This window comes from Filicampus tigris, chromosome 5 (assembly GCF_054856515.1).
Source record: "Filicampus tigris isolate MCC_2025a chromosome 5, RoL_Ftig_1.0, whole genome shotgun sequence".
Lineage (NCBI taxonomy): Eukaryota > Metazoa > Chordata > Actinopteri > Syngnathiformes > Syngnathidae > Filicampus > Filicampus tigris.
The window spans coordinates 8,615,572-8,631,739 of NC_141221.1; the positions used below are offsets into that span (position 1 = coordinate 8,615,572).

General features: G+C 40.5%; 1 protein-coding gene across 3 annotated transcripts in view; it reads right to left on the reverse strand.

Moving 5' to 3' along the window:
* Positions 1-16,060, reverse strand: part of spef2 (sperm flagellar and cilia associated 2) — an 18,565-nt gene extending 2,505 nt beyond the window's left edge. The window contains exons 1-33 of one of the 3 annotated variants that reach the window (XM_086030222.1): positions 15,653-16,060; positions 15,509-15,548; positions 13,649-13,751; positions 13,320-13,548; positions 13,059-13,214; positions 12,840-12,980; positions 11,624-11,700; positions 10,482-10,674; positions 10,155-10,343; positions 9,867-10,054; positions 9,387-9,534; positions 8,846-9,062; positions 8,692-8,765; positions 8,561-8,615; positions 8,411-8,445; positions 8,208-8,311; positions 7,875-8,117; positions 6,792-6,866; positions 6,555-6,715; positions 6,264-6,437; positions 5,102-5,232; positions 4,872-4,999; positions 4,041-4,179; positions 3,830-3,967; positions 3,487-3,609; positions 3,224-3,283; positions 2,929-3,121; positions 2,714-2,845; positions 2,263-2,401; positions 2,065-2,137; positions 1,582-1,738; positions 1,398-1,492; positions 1,001-1,183 (exon numbers count right to left, since the gene is read on the reverse strand). In XM_086030222.1, coding sequence (XP_085886348.1) covers positions 1,001-1,183; positions 1,398-1,492; positions 1,582-1,738; positions 2,065-2,137; positions 2,263-2,401; positions 2,714-2,845; positions 2,929-3,121; positions 3,224-3,283; positions 3,487-3,609; positions 3,830-3,967; positions 4,041-4,179; positions 4,872-4,999; positions 5,102-5,232; positions 6,264-6,437; positions 6,555-6,715; positions 6,792-6,866; positions 7,875-8,117; positions 8,208-8,311; positions 8,411-8,445; positions 8,561-8,615; positions 8,692-8,765; positions 8,846-9,062; positions 9,387-9,534; positions 9,867-10,054; positions 10,155-10,343; positions 10,482-10,674; positions 11,624-11,700; positions 12,840-12,980; positions 13,059-13,214; positions 13,320-13,548; positions 13,649-13,683 — 4,185 coding nt within the window. In that variant the 5' untranslated portion in view covers positions 13,684-13,751; positions 15,509-15,548; positions 15,653-16,060. The remainder of the gene's footprint in view (positions 1-1,000; positions 1,184-1,397; positions 1,493-1,581; positions 1,739-2,064; positions 2,138-2,262; positions 2,402-2,713; positions 2,846-2,928; positions 3,122-3,223; positions 3,284-3,486; positions 3,610-3,829; positions 3,968-4,040; positions 4,180-4,871; positions 5,000-5,101; positions 5,233-6,263; positions 6,438-6,554; positions 6,716-6,791; positions 6,867-7,874; positions 8,118-8,207; positions 8,312-8,410; positions 8,446-8,560; positions 8,616-8,691; positions 8,766-8,845; positions 9,063-9,386; positions 9,535-9,866; positions 10,055-10,154; positions 10,344-10,481; positions 10,675-11,623; positions 11,701-12,839; positions 12,981-13,058; positions 13,215-13,319; positions 13,549-13,648; positions 13,752-15,508; positions 15,549-15,652) is intronic. The other 2 variants (XM_086030220.1, XM_086030221.1) reach the window with 2 other exon arrangements.
* Between the last annotated feature and the right edge of the window lie 108 nt (positions 16,061-16,168).

The following is a 16,168-nucleotide window of genomic DNA, read 5'->3' on the forward strand; positions in this document are numbered from 1 at the left end:
CAACTACATAAGTGTGCCAAATCATTTTAAGATCCTTTTACTTCAATTCATTTTCACACAAATTATTTAGTTTCTACATTCACTACAAATTATGAATGCTTGTTCATCTATCTGTGTTAGCGATGCAGAGTGACAGACAGAACCATTAAATGCTCTTCTACTATTGCCATTTATACTGTAGCTGTGTGTATAAATAACGGGTCCAGATTTCACACTGAGTCGGTACATTTGTGAGTCGTTATTTCAATATACAGTGGTGCATTGCGATACGAGTTTAATTCAATCTGCGACCGAAATTGAAATGACTCAAAATGTATCCTTCAACAACCCAACACAATTTTGCAATGTGTATTTTTTAAATAGTAATGTAACACTCAATAATATTGTCCTTTATAAAAGCATACGGTAATTACAATTAAACACAATGTAAAGGATTAACAGTTTGTGCATCATGATCTGGATCATCTGATGTGCACAACTTGGCCACCAGTAGGTAGTGCCATACAGGCATGCAGACACAAACAAAAGAAGAGTTTTACAACTACTCCAAGTGACTCAGTCAGTTGTAGTAATAGGAGTCATTTTCACAGAGTACAAATCTGTCTACATGTGTTGCTGCACTATTTGTGTTCAAACATACAATTGCTAGAAGTGTGATTGCCACCATGTGGATTAGCCCATCTATGTTAGCATTAAGGTGGTGGACTTAAAGGCAAACGTAATGAGCGTGTTTTAGAGACACAACATGCACTTCTCTTTGATTTCTGTTTGAGAGTAAACTTCAACCGAAAGTGGCAATAAATAGCTTGAATAATTGTTTTACCGTCTACCAAACTGCTTCTTATTGTTTTAAAAAAAAAAGTGCTTTCGTAAAATAAGGGTTGTGAAATACTAGAATAGACAAAAACTCAAGTTGATTGAGGCAGATCCAACAAGGCCACAGAATGGAGACACCACTTCAAGAAGTTAGGGGGGCTCCATTCCCGTTGCTGAGACTAACCTGCAGATACTGCTCTTCACTTATGTAACCTGTGTCATCGGTGTCAGCTGCCTTGAAATGCTTGCGCACGAGCAGCAGCTGTGTTAAGGAGGGAAACGGCCAAGGGATGGCAGCACTGAGAAGGAATCGACGCCAGTCTATCTGTTTGTATCCATCGGTGAGCAGAGAAATGATCTCGTTCAACTACAAACAAGAGAGCAACTGTAATGTTAACGTAATGACACGCATGACCGGTCTCAACCAAATCAAGAGTTGACTCGCCAAATGGTAGAAACTCATCGGCCACAAGATAGGTACATAATCTAATGAGATTCACTTCGAGAGCTTTATGAAACCTTTTGATTGACACTGTCGGAGAGGCATTAATTGTAGTTTGCACACTGGATCAAACTGTTACCTGTGTTTCAGTCATGTTCTCCCAAGGTTCGGGCAGAGTGTTGAAAGGGAGGATGTCCCGGATTAGATGGAAGAACTCAGAACTGGACATGACACCTGAAATTTGAGAGAGGAATGATTAAAAAGGAATATTGGGAGAAAGAAAAGGCAGCTGGACAGACACCAACAATGCTGAGTTGGTTCACCTGTTGGAGCCTCATTGCAAAGACAGTGGTACAGCGAGTCCAGTTGAAGGACATTCAGCATTGAGGTTGTTATTCTCTCCGACGCAGGTGGACTCGGTTGGGTCGGCGGACTTGGAATCAATTGGGAGTCTCCATTCAAATAGAAATCAATACTTTCCTAAAAGCAAGGAAATAGGGAACATATTAAAAAAGCCACGTTTGTTATTCACCACAAAGTACCGGTACCATTAAAGTGTCCTCCTCTTGGACAAGGGTACAAAAATACAAATCCAAAATACAAAAAAAAAAGGGCCGCAAATTCAATTTTCAATCTAAAGATCCATTTATCAGAGTCAGACAGGCCACATGCGATAATACTGATAAATTTATTTTTTTTAAAAAGTAGATTTTCCATTTTCAGTGCCACAACACTGTGTATACATTTTATATATTATGCAAGGATGCCCTTAAAAAGAAATGAAACAAGACAAGGCATTACTTTACCAGCACCAGCTCGTTCTGAAGCTTAGCAGCAGTCTCTATGAAGTGGCGCACCACCTCTGCAAGTTGGTCGATACTAAAAAAAAAAAAAAAAAAAAAAAAAAAAAAAAAAAATGTTAATGGCTCATTCTCAACATGCTCATTTTTATGAACATCACACGTTACATCACCCGTGTAATGGCAGAAAAAGCAGACACTGACCTCTTCATTTGTGCAACATAATGTGCTTCTAAGCTGTCTCGCATGTCGCTAAAGATCTGTTCTGCTCTGCTTTGCAGAGAGTTCGCCAGTACCAGCCCGTGGCCTTTCACCAGCTTAATTCGGACCTTGGATCCACTCTCTGGAAACCACACAAACAAAAACAACCAACAGCAACATGTATGCCGAATGATAGTTTTACAAGACCCCAAAAATTGCTTAGACATTCATTGTGTAGACATGAAATTAACTTTTGTTGAGCATGTTCAGACTGAGTACGTGCTTGACAAGGTACAATTAATGTTTGTAAAAATTTGCATGGCTGGATAAATAGCTTTTTTTTCCCCCCAAAATAATCGCAATGGGTTTCTTGCATTTTGGACAGAATCCTTCACAGATGTTTAAAGAACAACATAAATAAACGCGTGTTCGTTTGAATGTGAGCATGCAGTACCTTCATGCTTCAAGGCGGCTGTGTATTCTCGGATTATCAGTTTCTGTTTGACATTTTTAACGCCTCCAGGGGTCTTCTCCACAGTCTCCACAGCTGGTGGCGGGCTGGGTGCAGGAGGGGGAGACGGAGAACCTGAGCACAAGATGTTGAAAATGTGTATTATAAAATAATGTCAAAAACCTGCTATGAGCGATCATGCTGAAATAATTCACTGCCTTTCTGCTTTTTATCTTTGTCTTTATTCTTTTTGTTTGCATTATCCTTCTCTTTCTCCTTTTCCTTCTCTTTCTCCTTTTCCTTCTCTTTTTCCTTTTCCTTTTCTTTCTCCTTTTCCTTCTCTTTTTCCTTCTCTTGGATTCTCTCTATGTCTTGTGTTTTCAGCTCCACCTGCTGAGGTTCTGTTGACACCTACACATGGACACAAGTCGCCGCTTAAAATACGCCTTCCATATATGCTCCATATATATAATATTCATGTTCCTAAATTCTGTGTTGCACAAGCAGCATTACCAGTTTACTTATGACTGTGAGGGCATCGTCGTGTTTGGCGATCAAGATCTCGCGAAGTACCTGGTCACAAACAACAAGAGAACTGTTATCTTAATAATGAAAATGTGCATTATTATCACAAATGTCCATTTGTATGTTTTGGATTAAATTGCATAGCATTTTGAAAATAAGAATTATTTTTTCCCCCATTTCTGTGCAGAATTCATACAAAGGGAGCAGGTAATGTATATAAAAAAACAACAACAATCGGGAAATAAGATTACCTTTGCGGGACCTATATCTGCAATGTCAAGGAGGGGGATGGAGTCCAGGTGTTCCTGTTGACCCGCATTCAGATAGTAGTCCCGCAAAATATTGCGTGTGTTCTGAAAACGGCTCATTTCCACCTATGTAAGACAAAGATTTTTTTTAAACATTAAAAAAAACAGTTAAGGGTGAGGTAGTGGACTGAATGAGGTCATAACTCGGGATAGGAATTGATAAGATTTAAACGATTGACCCCTGGAATCAAAATACTGGGAACCAGTTCTCAAAATCCATTAAATCTGTAGTCATTACTCACATGGAATAGAAAATATTTGGCCACTTCATAAAAAAAAGCGTTACCTGTATGAGTCTTAAATGATGGTTGACTAGGATCGTGGTGTGGTCCTCCAACCATTTCTCACGTATAAGCCCAGCACGTTGTGTCTCATCGTCCTCCTTGTGTGTGTCGACAATGTCCCACAAATGCTCCCGCAAGTCCTACGCACCAATCGCAACACCTCGGTTTTACACTCTTAAGCCACTTCTACGTTGAGCCTTTTTTTAAACTTACATCCAGGCGATGATTTAACTCTGCTTTGGTCTCCTCGTTTTTCCTCAGGTCATCGGGTATGCTGTTGTAGTCTTTCTGCCACTGAGATACTAACTCCTGCTTCAGGTCCGGTCGCTCCAGGTATTGCTTGAATTCCTCTCTGGAGATGTGCCACGTGGTTCGGAATGAATGGAAAAAAAATCGTCATTCATTTTCTTCAATCTCTTGTCTAGATTTTATTGAAAATTTCTTTTCCCTTACTGAGTGGCTTTACAGCAAAATACTATATTTGTTATAAATATCACTCTTTTTACACCAAGTACCACATGAAAATACTTAGCTCTCCAAGTACCACCATAATGACCAACATTAAAATACAGTTACGTGGTAGGTCTTAGTGATCATAAAAAAATAAAAAAAATCACATAAAAAAGCATATTATTGTGAGCTGCTGTCACATTATGCAGTTTGATTATCAATACTGCAGTTATCGAAAAAGAAATAACATTTACTTAACTTAAATACTGATTCGGTGAAAATGGCTTGCACATGAAAGTGTAACAATCATTTCTTAAAGATTAAATGCAAATGTATTGCACTGCACTTAAGTGAAATACAACTGACCTGTACTTAAAAATATACTGAAATTGAAAAGTAAAACATATACTGTAGCGAATACAAATAACAACAAGTTTGATCTTATTTCAAGTTTTAATTGTTGTAAATTTTCCTGGTACTGGTATTTAATTCAATGGTTCTTTTGTGTACCACTAGAAAGAGCCTGACTGCCAATAGCGGTAAGTCTACCACACTTTGATAATATATGAAAACACACTTTCAAATGTAACTTACCTGATGTCATACAAGTGTTGGTCAATAGCAGTGCGTTCTAAGCGGAGCTCCTGCATCACAGCTTTTACACTGCTCACATAAGAATCACATATTGACTCCCACTGTTGGCACAGATACTCCGCTTTATCCTAAATGTAGACGTGCAGAGAACAAAAGGACAAGTTTAGGCGGCAGGAAGGGAATTCTTCTATGCTACAGTCTTCTGATCACAACATAAGTTTTTTCCCTACGGAGGACAGTGGCTCATCTACGTAGACCCAGCCAGAAGAACCCGGGCAAGGTGAGGTAGAAGTGGGCGGAGCTTCTTGCAAGTCCTCATCGGCCATTGAGTCAGCTGACATCTTGCTTGCTGGATCTGCAGCTTGGGCAGAAAGGTCCATTAAATCCCGCTGACTTGTAAGATAGTCGCCACTCAACTCTACTCTCATTTAACACATAACAGCCTTTACAGCCCCTTTCCAGTCCAATGCAGCTGAGTCCGCTTCATTTTCCATTCTCATCTTCCACATCGGCCTGGACTGGTTAATTTCATACCTCCAATACCGCACTTAGTTAGTTTAGATCAAGAGCCTTACATCCGACCAATACTCCAGGTGTGCCCCAGGGCTCTGTCAGGGGCATTTCATCATCTACTTCCTCCCCCTCTGCACCATTTTCTGTAAATTCAATACACTCTTTCTTTCATTGCTTCAAGGATGACACCGAGCTCTACCTGTCCAGCAAAGCCAACATTTCGCTTCCTCCTTCCTCCCTCACCTATTGCTTATCAGAAATCAATGCCTGTTTCAAATTTAACACGGAAATTAAATACTGACACTATAGAAGTTCTCCTTGTTGGCATCAAATGAACTCAATGGCTTTTTGTTTTTTAAAGATTATTCATGAATTGAATTCAGGTAGTGCTTCTCCTGATCGTTTTGGAGGTAAGCTTTTTGAAAATAGACCTACATGTTTTGCCATATTATATTGTCATTTTGTCAAACTGGTTTCATTCATATTTTCATTACAGGTAGCAGTGTTTCTTACCAAGCGAGCAACTCTGATTTTGTTATCACTGGAGGGGTGCACCCCAGGGTTCTTCTTTTCTAGCTTTATTTCAATGATTTGTCTAAAATTTGTCTGGACTATCACACTCAATTCTATGCAGATGATACATTTCTATACTGTTTCAAACGAAAAAATTTCACAAAAGCGGCGCGCATTGCAGGAAGACTTAAACTCGGTACAAAAATAGTTTAATGGTGATAAAAAAAAAAAGAGAGATGGTTCTTCATAAGAAGAAATCCTGCAACATGATCTGTTTAAGAGCAAGTTTTTTTCTGTGTCCGATTATATTCCTTGATGGTTCCCCCTTGACAAATGTGAGGAATATAAATGATATGACCGTTGTACCTGTTGGGGTGGCTGAGTTGGATTTGTCCTCAGGAAGGCTCAACTGGGATTCTTCATGTTTGACGTCTTCATTTGTGACGGCCGGCGTTTGGGCGGAGCTCACAGCAGTAGGTGGAGACACTGCAGGCATTGGGCTGTCCAACACAACTTCCTCACGATGTAGAAACCTAGGAGCTGGTGCAGCAGATTGAAAAAAATCATTATAGTCAAATTGTTTTTTCTTAAGAAGGTATGTTCCCCGGCACAGAGGTAAACAAAATGTTTATTCCCAATGCATTCGCAGCCTGTTACCTTCCTGTTTTTGAACTATAGCCTTCTGCAGAGTATTTTTCATGGTCATGTAAAGCTCCTCCTTTGGCACGTCTCCATTCACACGCATCAAAATACTTTTCCTCCCGGCGTTTCCAAACCATTCCTCAAGTTTAATCCAGTTATCCTGAAAAGACGTGATCCTAAAAGAGGAGTATGCTTGTTAGACTGGAGATGCGAGGCGACATCCAATCACGGCAGGTCATCCAATTTTACTACCTGTGTGGAATCTGCGCCACAAATAATCGGTTGTTGACACGTGGGGACGGTGTGGCAGCAGGGGAGTTTTTGGCTCCATCATTGCATGAAAGACATTTTCACACAATTGTAATAAATGAAATGAAATCCAGTTGAATGTTTGTTTAAAAAAAAACATCTGCCCATACAGCATTGTGCACAGGCACCATGTGAATTGTTATTTGCTAACCATGTACAATTCTAGAATCCAACTGGAATTCATCGAGCACTTTCAGCAGAGCCAGACTTGTTTAACTGTGAACACGTGAAAAACATTTGTTTAGTGTCACGTTTCTTTGTTACAGCAGACTACTTCCTGATTCATGGAGCACGTTGACGGACAAAGTGTTGCAGCGTTATGATTACGGGTGAGCGTAAAATTGCATTAATGCCTATCTGCACCTTTATCCAGATCTTCTGTAGTAGGTTCCTCCTTGGCCAATCCACCACCTTTGCAAAATTTGGGGAAATTCTTTTTTGTTTTGTGTTTTCTGTCCTCTTGCTTAATGTTTTACTATATCAAAACGATACAATGAAAAAGGTTATTCAAACAACAAAGCTAGAGCTGGTCTAAAACCTGTGCACAGTACTGTCTAACTATTTTGCTGCATGACAAGGCCAAACTATTAAAGTGGAAGTCAACCCGAACATTTTTTTTCCAGAATATGTTCGAAGCAGGCCCGCAAGATGAAACAAGTCATTCTGATTAATATTGTGGAATAAGAATGAATCCTCCTATTTGTAGCCATCTCCATTTTGTCAATTCTGTCGACTGAAAATGACATCGAAGTTGCTCAGGGCTCAGGTAACGACCAATCACGGCTGACCTGTTTTCTGAAGCTGAGCCATGATTGGTCGTTATCTGACCCCCGAGCAACTGTGATGTCATTTTCAGTCGACAGAAGTTACAAAATAGCCTCCCCCAGAGATGACTAAAAACGGGTGGAATTCTCATATTCCACAAACACAATATTAATCAGACTATCTTGTTTCAATTAGTGGGCCTGCATAGAACATATTCTTGAAGAAAATATGCTTGGGTTGACTTCCCCTTGAAAAACCTTACCAGCGTAATTGACCGCCCGCTTGGCAACACACTGATCAGGAATATCCAGCAGTACCGCCAAATCCAGTGCAGGCGGCGGGGGCGGGGGCAGCGGAGGATTCGGATCGATGGCGAGGTCTATCTTTCTGCCCACTACTTCGTACCCGGTGTCGAGAGAGGCGATAGCTGTCTCTAGTAGATAGGCCTGATCTATGTTGACCGGAAAGCCATCCAGGATCCAGCCCGACTCGAATGGAATCTGGCTGCTCACAAGATTGCAATTATTTCTATAGTGTGTGCGCCTACACATTTTTCACGTGAATATTCTATCACCGAGTGCAATGCAGTGACACCTGATAGCCTCCACCACAATGTCCACCAATAGCTCATCGGGGATGACGTTGCCTTTGCTCAGCTCCTCTGCAGCAGCACTACCCAGCATTGCACGGATCGACAACTGGGATCAACAGAAAGGGAGCGTTTGGGATGGCTGTGTATTAAGGGACACACTTGAATCTTGAATCCTGGGAGATTGTTCCGCAATCGCTTGTCTTACATTGATGCGTGATCTTTCCTCTTTACCGTGCAAATCTGAAAAATAAAAGATGTCAATAACAGTGACAAATTGCCGAAGCAGATTCGTGGATTAGGGGTGTAGCTGTATTAGCTGTATTAACTGTATCATCTGTTTGAACAAGTAACCCACCCGTATTCAGAATTGTGGCTAGTTCATTCTCAGTTTCTTCATTTTCTTCTTTGACCTGCACAAGTGTTTTAAATTTGTCACCGGTGAGCTCCTATCCTCTAGTTTGGTCTGACGTGCGATTCTTGACTCACCCTCTCTCTACTTTGGTGAGCGTTAAGCGCCTCCTCTACTACGCTGTCCACCGATAGGACACATATTTTGAGATCTACAAGGAGAAGACAACATGCTTGCTTAGAAAGAAAGAACGCGAGAACCGGCACCGTTTGCCTAACTGACGGGATGTACCTTGGGCAATCTTCTTCAGGCAGGTGGTCTTGCCGGAGCAAAACTTGCCCAGGACGCACGCCTTGAGCCTGTAGCCAGGAATTGCTGATGGGCTCAGAGTCGGGATCAAGCTCCTCATTCTCAAGAACACATGTCGGAGAATCATATTGTGGCTCGGCACAACTGGTGAACTGGCCTCACCGGACTCCTCTGTCCATGTCCATTCTCCCACCATGTTCTGACACACACCACATGGTACCAACACCACAAAGTCAAAACAAAACTAAGGGATCACTTGCCCTACGTACGGCCGCATTTCCACATGCATCTAAGTAGAGATACACTGATCACAAATATTGATGCGACACTTTTGTTTCTGTTCACAATTTACTCGAGCTGAAGAGAAGTGCTCACTCATCCAGATGGTATATGAACCATACTTGAGAGCAATTCGTTTTTTTTTTGGTGTTGATTGAAAGTCTTCGATCTTTGAGTTTGACTCGTGACAAACGGGAGCAAAAATGGAAGTGGGACGTTTATATTTTTGTCCGACGTAACTCACAACATATTCCTCGTAATCCTGACTGTTGAGTAGCTCCTGTTTATGGAGCTCGACTGGGTCGGGCGACGTGGGCCGCTGCTGCTCGTAAAGAGGGAGACCGTTTAGCAGCAATTCCTTCCACTCACGCATCAGCTTTGCTGGAATCAGACTGCAAGTTGGCACAGCCTTAACTTGAATACAATCCAAAATAATAGAAACAAAGTATATCATGCCATTTGCTTGGTTTTCTACTGTGAGGAATGCAATTATGATTGTCATACAACCAACTTGGCATTATTATTTTCATCATTTTACTCCACGCTGTGCTGAAAGCCCAACAAAGGAGAAGTGGTGAAACTTGTGGGTGACAAATTGTCAATTTCGGTCCTTTCATTACTATATGAATTTAATCTTGAGAAGTGCTGTATAAATTGCAGTTATTAATATTGCAATGACTGTTAAAGCCTGATGCAACATGTGTGGTGCGAAAAGATGACTTACTTTGTGGTTAGTAGACGATATTCTCCAACCTTGGTGGCCAAGTCCACAATTTGCTCCAAAATCTCCTTACAGTTCTCGAAATGTTTCTTGGATCTGTTCCGAGCGCACTCAGCAGCCATTTTCTTACAAAATTCCAGCTCCAGTTGGATCTCCTCTGCCCGGTCCAACTGAGCTTGACGGGTCAAGGCCTGAATCGGAAAGATGCCGCATGAGTGCATGTGGCAGGTCAGAAAATGTCAGCTATGACATCTACAAAAGAACAGGACTGTAAAAGTAGTCAACGCTCACCGCTTCCCTTTCTAGAGCTTCTCGGAATTCCTTTTCTCTTTGTTGCTGGAACTGCTGTTCTATCAGCAGGCGGTTCTGCCGGAAGGCATCCTTCTGCTTGCGCATCTGGAGTAGCTGCACCGCCAAACGCTTCTCTTGCTGAGTCTGGCCTGTCAGGGACCTTACCAGCTGCTCTTCTCGCCATCTTTCCTACAAGGGGGGAAGGTCACATTGCCTTAAAGTGTGGTGACTTTAAGACCAACCTAAATTACAGACGATAAATGATGTTTCACCACTGCCCCGTGTCTGTCTCAATAGAATCGTTCAAGCTTAGTGTATGCGACCCACCTCTTGAGCCACATGGGCTTTGAGCTGCTCGACCAGGCATCTGATTCGTCTCTTTTCTCTCTGCTCAGAAGCGGCAACATTTTCCTGCAATCTCTGGCGGATCTCCTGAATATACGCACTGCTGGACTGGAGCATGAGCTCATTTTCACCTCCGCTGCCCTGAGTGCTACCTCCAAGTGGAACATCGAGACCACTAGTGAGAGCGAAGAGGTTCAAAAAACATCCAAGAATAACAAGGAGAGTAATTTTCCCCACATAATCGAGGTTGACTATTCAAAACTGTATTTAACTGATTTGCCTTTTTTTTTCTGTGGAACCTGTCCACAGCTATTTTGTGGAAAACCCACCTAATAGTGTTTTTTGTGGTCTTTCTGAAAAGCCGTAAAAGGCCACAATATGGTGTCAAAAAGTCTTGCCTAACAGGAAATGACTACGTTGGTGTATTGGTGTCAACAAATTATGTGGAGGTTAAACATCTCGACTGTGAGGCAAGAGTGGGAGGAGCAAAGTTTATCTTGGGTTGTTCGTGGAAGAAATTAAAAGCAGCCTTTACCTCATGTGCAACCTTTGGAAATGAAATCATCTATTATGCATTCATTTCCTTTTCTTTCAATGTTTATTATTGTATTTCATTATTACTAATAAAATAAGTACCATTATTATTTTTTCCCTACTATTACCATGATCATCATTTTTTTCTGATGTCATCTTCCTCCAGCGCATCATCTACAACTCATTGATGACTATGTAAATGCACCCCTCCGCCCCCCCCCCAAAAAACACAGTTGTATTCACAAATTTATGCTCGTTTTTTTTGTTTTTTTTTGTCACTGTCATGTTATTTATTCACAATGAACAAATAGAATAATGTGTAAACCATTTTTTTTTTAAGGGTAATGTAAGATTTGGAAATGACACGAAACTGTTTGGGGATATTGTTAGATTTATGGTTTCAACTTTTAATGTAGGCAATGCTCAAAATGTTTAGGTTGCGCGGCAATTGGTCACGTACGACTTGTTCTCTATACACACCGCATAAAACGGATTGCTTATATTTTTGCTACTCGATGAGAACAAATCACAATCTACAATGAGAAATGTAAACATATCACATGAATGCATCATAAAAATGTTTGTCTCACCCTGAAGAGGAAGCCAAGCCTGAAGTGGTCAGCTTCTTCCTGTTTATCTCAAACTCTGCAATTTCAGCCTGGACTATCTGCATGGATAGAAGTATAGAGTAACTGCATATTACTCTTATATCAGTCACAGACTTGTAACTTTGAGCTCAAGGCCATGTCTTTGCAGGGCAATTTAAGGCTAAAGTCTTTGAGCAAGATACCAGGTTATATATATTTGAGCTTGTGAAATAAAAGCTAGAGCATCTAAAATGCGTCAAGCTTGATCAAATCACGTCTTTGTGGGGCAAGCTTATCTCCTTTCTGGGCATTTTAGCTGGAGAGCAAGTGCAGTCTCATCTCAAATCTTCAAACATGAGACCATTGCCAGTCTCGAGTCGTCGCTAGCAGGCACGGGAACAGATTTTATTGAGCCCACCATGGTGCTCCAGCACCAGCCCTTTTTCCCTAGATGAGAAAACTGCCCTTTGATCTAAAGATCTTTTTTTTTTCTTCATTCATCAATATTTAAAAAAAAATACAAATAATACCCCCTTCTGGTATCATTTCCCACTTAAAGTCTTTAAATATCAGAGGGGTATTTATTTGAGTTCTTGAGTGAGAATTGTGTTCTCTCTGTGCAGTCCGTACAAGCCTTTGCCATTCCAACAGGGGCATGTAGACTTTTTATTTCCACTGTAGCTTCCGCTCACTCCTATGTAAATAGATTTATTGAATGTGCTGATTGTGTTAGCAGAAACGAATAAATAAGTTACATTTATCAACTACTGTTTTCTTGATAATGTGAACATTTTTGGCAATGGGTGCCCTTTTTTGGCTTGAGCACCTGCCCCCAAAAATGTCTGGTCTCTAGTATTTACAAGGCCAGTATAAGCCGGGGTTTTTTTTTTTACTGAAATCTACTTATTAGCTTTTTACCTGGACCCCAGGTCTAAAGTCTTATGCCGGGTCCAAGTTTAGTTTTCTCGAGCTTGAGACCAAATCTAGTCTCAAGTTTTTAAGCCAGAGGCAATATCAACTTGAAAGTCTTTATTTACAGTAGGACAAGACAGTACTGTACTTCTGAATCTCACAACTTGCTGCTGGAGTCAAGTTTTATATGAATTTTTTTAACTAAGACCAAGTCTAGCAAGTATTTCTAGGCTCAAATTTGGATGGATGAAATTCAAGTGTGGTGCTAAACTTTTTGAGTTCTGACAAGCTTTCGATTGAGTGTGACCTCTGCTTGCTGATCTTTGCGTTGTTGATGCTTCTGCCGCCTCATGTTGACCAGTGAAGAGTAGGGAGGAGGTTTAGGCACTTGGACATCAGTGGACTGGGTTTGACTCGACATGACATCACTGTATTTTGGACGAGAAAACTGCAAAACATTCAGAATAATGTGTGATTTTTATGATTTATTGTAAAGCCATTAAAGCCGGAGACAATGATACAACACCTTCCTCATGTGTGTGGCTCTCTTCTCATCCTGGTCTTTGAGTTGGCTCTTCTTCTGGGCTGACTTGTCAAACTGAGGGTGTCTCTTCTCTAATTCTTGATTAACTTTCTGCAACTTCAGCTCCGCATCGCGTTTCTTTACCGCAAGATGTAGACGCTACAGGAAACAAATACATTGATAGGATGCATATTCAGATTGCTTATACTTGGTAGAGGTCTCCGCTTAACAGGGTGCTGCACAAATGAAGGTCATCACACTTACATCGGAGAACATTTCGTGACCTTTTTTATGCAGGGCATCAGGTTGCATGATTTCGGTTTTCCTCTTTTTCTGTTTTTCTAGTGAGACGTAGAGCTGATAAAGAAGATGCGTGGCGGCGCCGGGCTTCTCCTGCATCAGTCCTTGAGCCGTGGTCAGGTCGAAGGAGATGCCCAGCCGATGGAGAGTTGGCTCAAGGCGCGTGAAATTGTTCAGTTTGGACGTGGAGGTGCTGTGGGCACATTTTTTTCCAGATTAAAATTTAGAAGGATTCAAGCAAAAGCAAGCATCTTTGAGAGTTTAGTTTAAAGGGAGAAAATAAATGAACTCACTCTGTTTTCATAAAGATATTGACATCATTAATCATTTGATATTTATGTAAAACTTCTCCAATCAGGTAACCATTGGAGAAATCCTTCGCGAAGTTCTTTGGTTCTGAAAGGACAAACATACGTAAAACATTCACGGTAAGTCAAAATGACAAAATATGACATGAGTTGGAAAACTTGAACACAAAACAATAGATTTAGCAAATTTGACGACAAACGACAAAAGACTGAGAAAAGAATACTGTTGCTAAGGCAAAATGTAAATAAAATGAAGTCACTTAGATTACTGTATTAAACATCCATCGTCCCCTTTTCTATCCTTTTTTGTTTGCTAATCCTCACTAGGATCGCAGGTGATCTGGAGCCTATCCCAACTGTTTAGGCAAGAGGCATTCTTGACTGATCGCTAGTCAATCGCAGGGCAAACATAGAAAAATGTCCAATCACACTCACATTTACACCAAATGACATTTTTAGAGTCTTCCATTAACCCCAAGGGGATCTAAAAAGTCTACACACACCTGTTCAAATGGCAGGTATTTGTAACACAAAAAATTAGACCAAGGTAAATCAGACCAGTAAAAATAAACAACTGAAATAATAGGATTGCAAAAGTGTGCACAGCCTCTTATAAATGGGATGTGGTGTGTTAATAATTAACTAATCATAATAAAGCACATTTTAAATGGGAAAAAGCACACACCTGGAACCATTTAAAGTGCCTTTCACTATTTAAACCTCTTTTAATTAACGCTAAATAAAGTTCAGTTGTTCCAGTATATTTTTCATAACTTTTTTTTTTTTTTTTGCTTTCCAACAGAAGCCTGAAGGTTTTGTGCTAGCATTGACTGGTATTTGGAATTGTTCATAATTCCTTCCACTTTGGCTAAGGCACCACTTTCATCTGAAGAAAAACAGTCCGAAAGCACGTTGCCACCACCATTTTAACATGCATATTTTTGGATTGTGGGAGAACATGTAACATAAGTTGCTAATGATCTCACAACATTGATTAATTTATATAAAAATACCAACAATAATACTAGCTTATTGCATCCTCTATGACAGTGATTTTGGTTCTACTTAATGTGTGAAATATTTATGGTTTTATTACTGTGCACAAGACTATTGCTATTTATAAGTAACATTTAAAAACTTAACTACAGCCAACAAAACACTGTTACCACAATATATGTTAATGTATAAAGGTGTATCTAAACAAGTTTGAATATCATGGAAAACAAACTATTCAAATAGTGCAATTCAAGAAGTGAAACTCATACATAGATCATAGTGAAGTATTTCACGATTTTGTGCCATGAAATACCATCAGGTTAGCCGTGAGAAATTTTCCACTTTCACTTAAATGGTCAAAAATTATTTACAGTACTGAATTTGTCTTCGTTTATCCGTCTATGCCAACAACTCATAGGGACCGGCAGACAGTGCTGGCCCATTCAGAATTTGATTTGGGATCACATCCCACCATGTTTAGATGTGCAATATATAAATAAATGCATAAATAAATTAATACTCTCGCTTTTTGGGAGCCCTCTAGTGGCCAGGGGACCTCAAGCTATTAGTTAGCTTGTGCATCAGGCCGGTTGAACAATGAAATGCTCTTCCACTAGATGGCAATTATCCTGTGTACAGTATTCAGTTTTGCTGACAGTTATGTTTGGCGGTGTACGATGAAATTTTACCTTGGCTCAATAAAAGTTGGAAAACATTGAATGAATGAAAGTGATTTGAACTATTGAAATCTAAACTTTCTCCTATGTTTTAGTTTATTGAGTTGCAAGGCCGGCGTCTTAAATGTATAGTTATAGTCAGTCAGACAAATTAGCTTGAACACTCTTTCACCTGTCAGGATGATTCATTCTGGCTCAAGTTGAGCTCAACACTGCAGGTTTAAAGAGAAATTAATTAGCTTCAAGAGAATCACCAACAGTCAGTATTAGCATGAATGAGAAAGCGCACAAGTAACTGTCAATCAGTCATACATACCGACAACCTTTGACAGGCGAAGCTCCTCGTTGAGCCACTTGCACAATATGTCCGACATATCCTTCTATTGTACATGTGTCTCTTTAATTTAGAAAGGTAAACTCCCTACGTTTTTTCTAACGCCCTACTGGGGGTCGTTTCGAACTCTTTCCCCCGAGGAGATTGGACACATTTTCAAGGGCCTTTGCGTCGTCGAATGTCGGTGGACGGCAAGCAAACAAACGCGTCGAAGCGGTGTTGCTACGGTAACCGGAAAAGTTCACTTCGGGGCCCTAAGGGGTCCGCCACTTTCTTTCTTGACAGATTCGTCACGTCGTGGTGCGGTTCGTGTAACTGCACTTTTAAATGTAAAACCTATAATAACGCCTTGAAAAAACGCTTGCGTGGAAATAAATTAAAAAGCGACTGAACACATGACAATTTGAACGCAAACTGAAGGAATCCCAGGTGTCGTCACCATGGTTACGCGACAACAGGTTTGAGTAATGTGCAGATTGAGGGTTCTCGTGGGAAGAG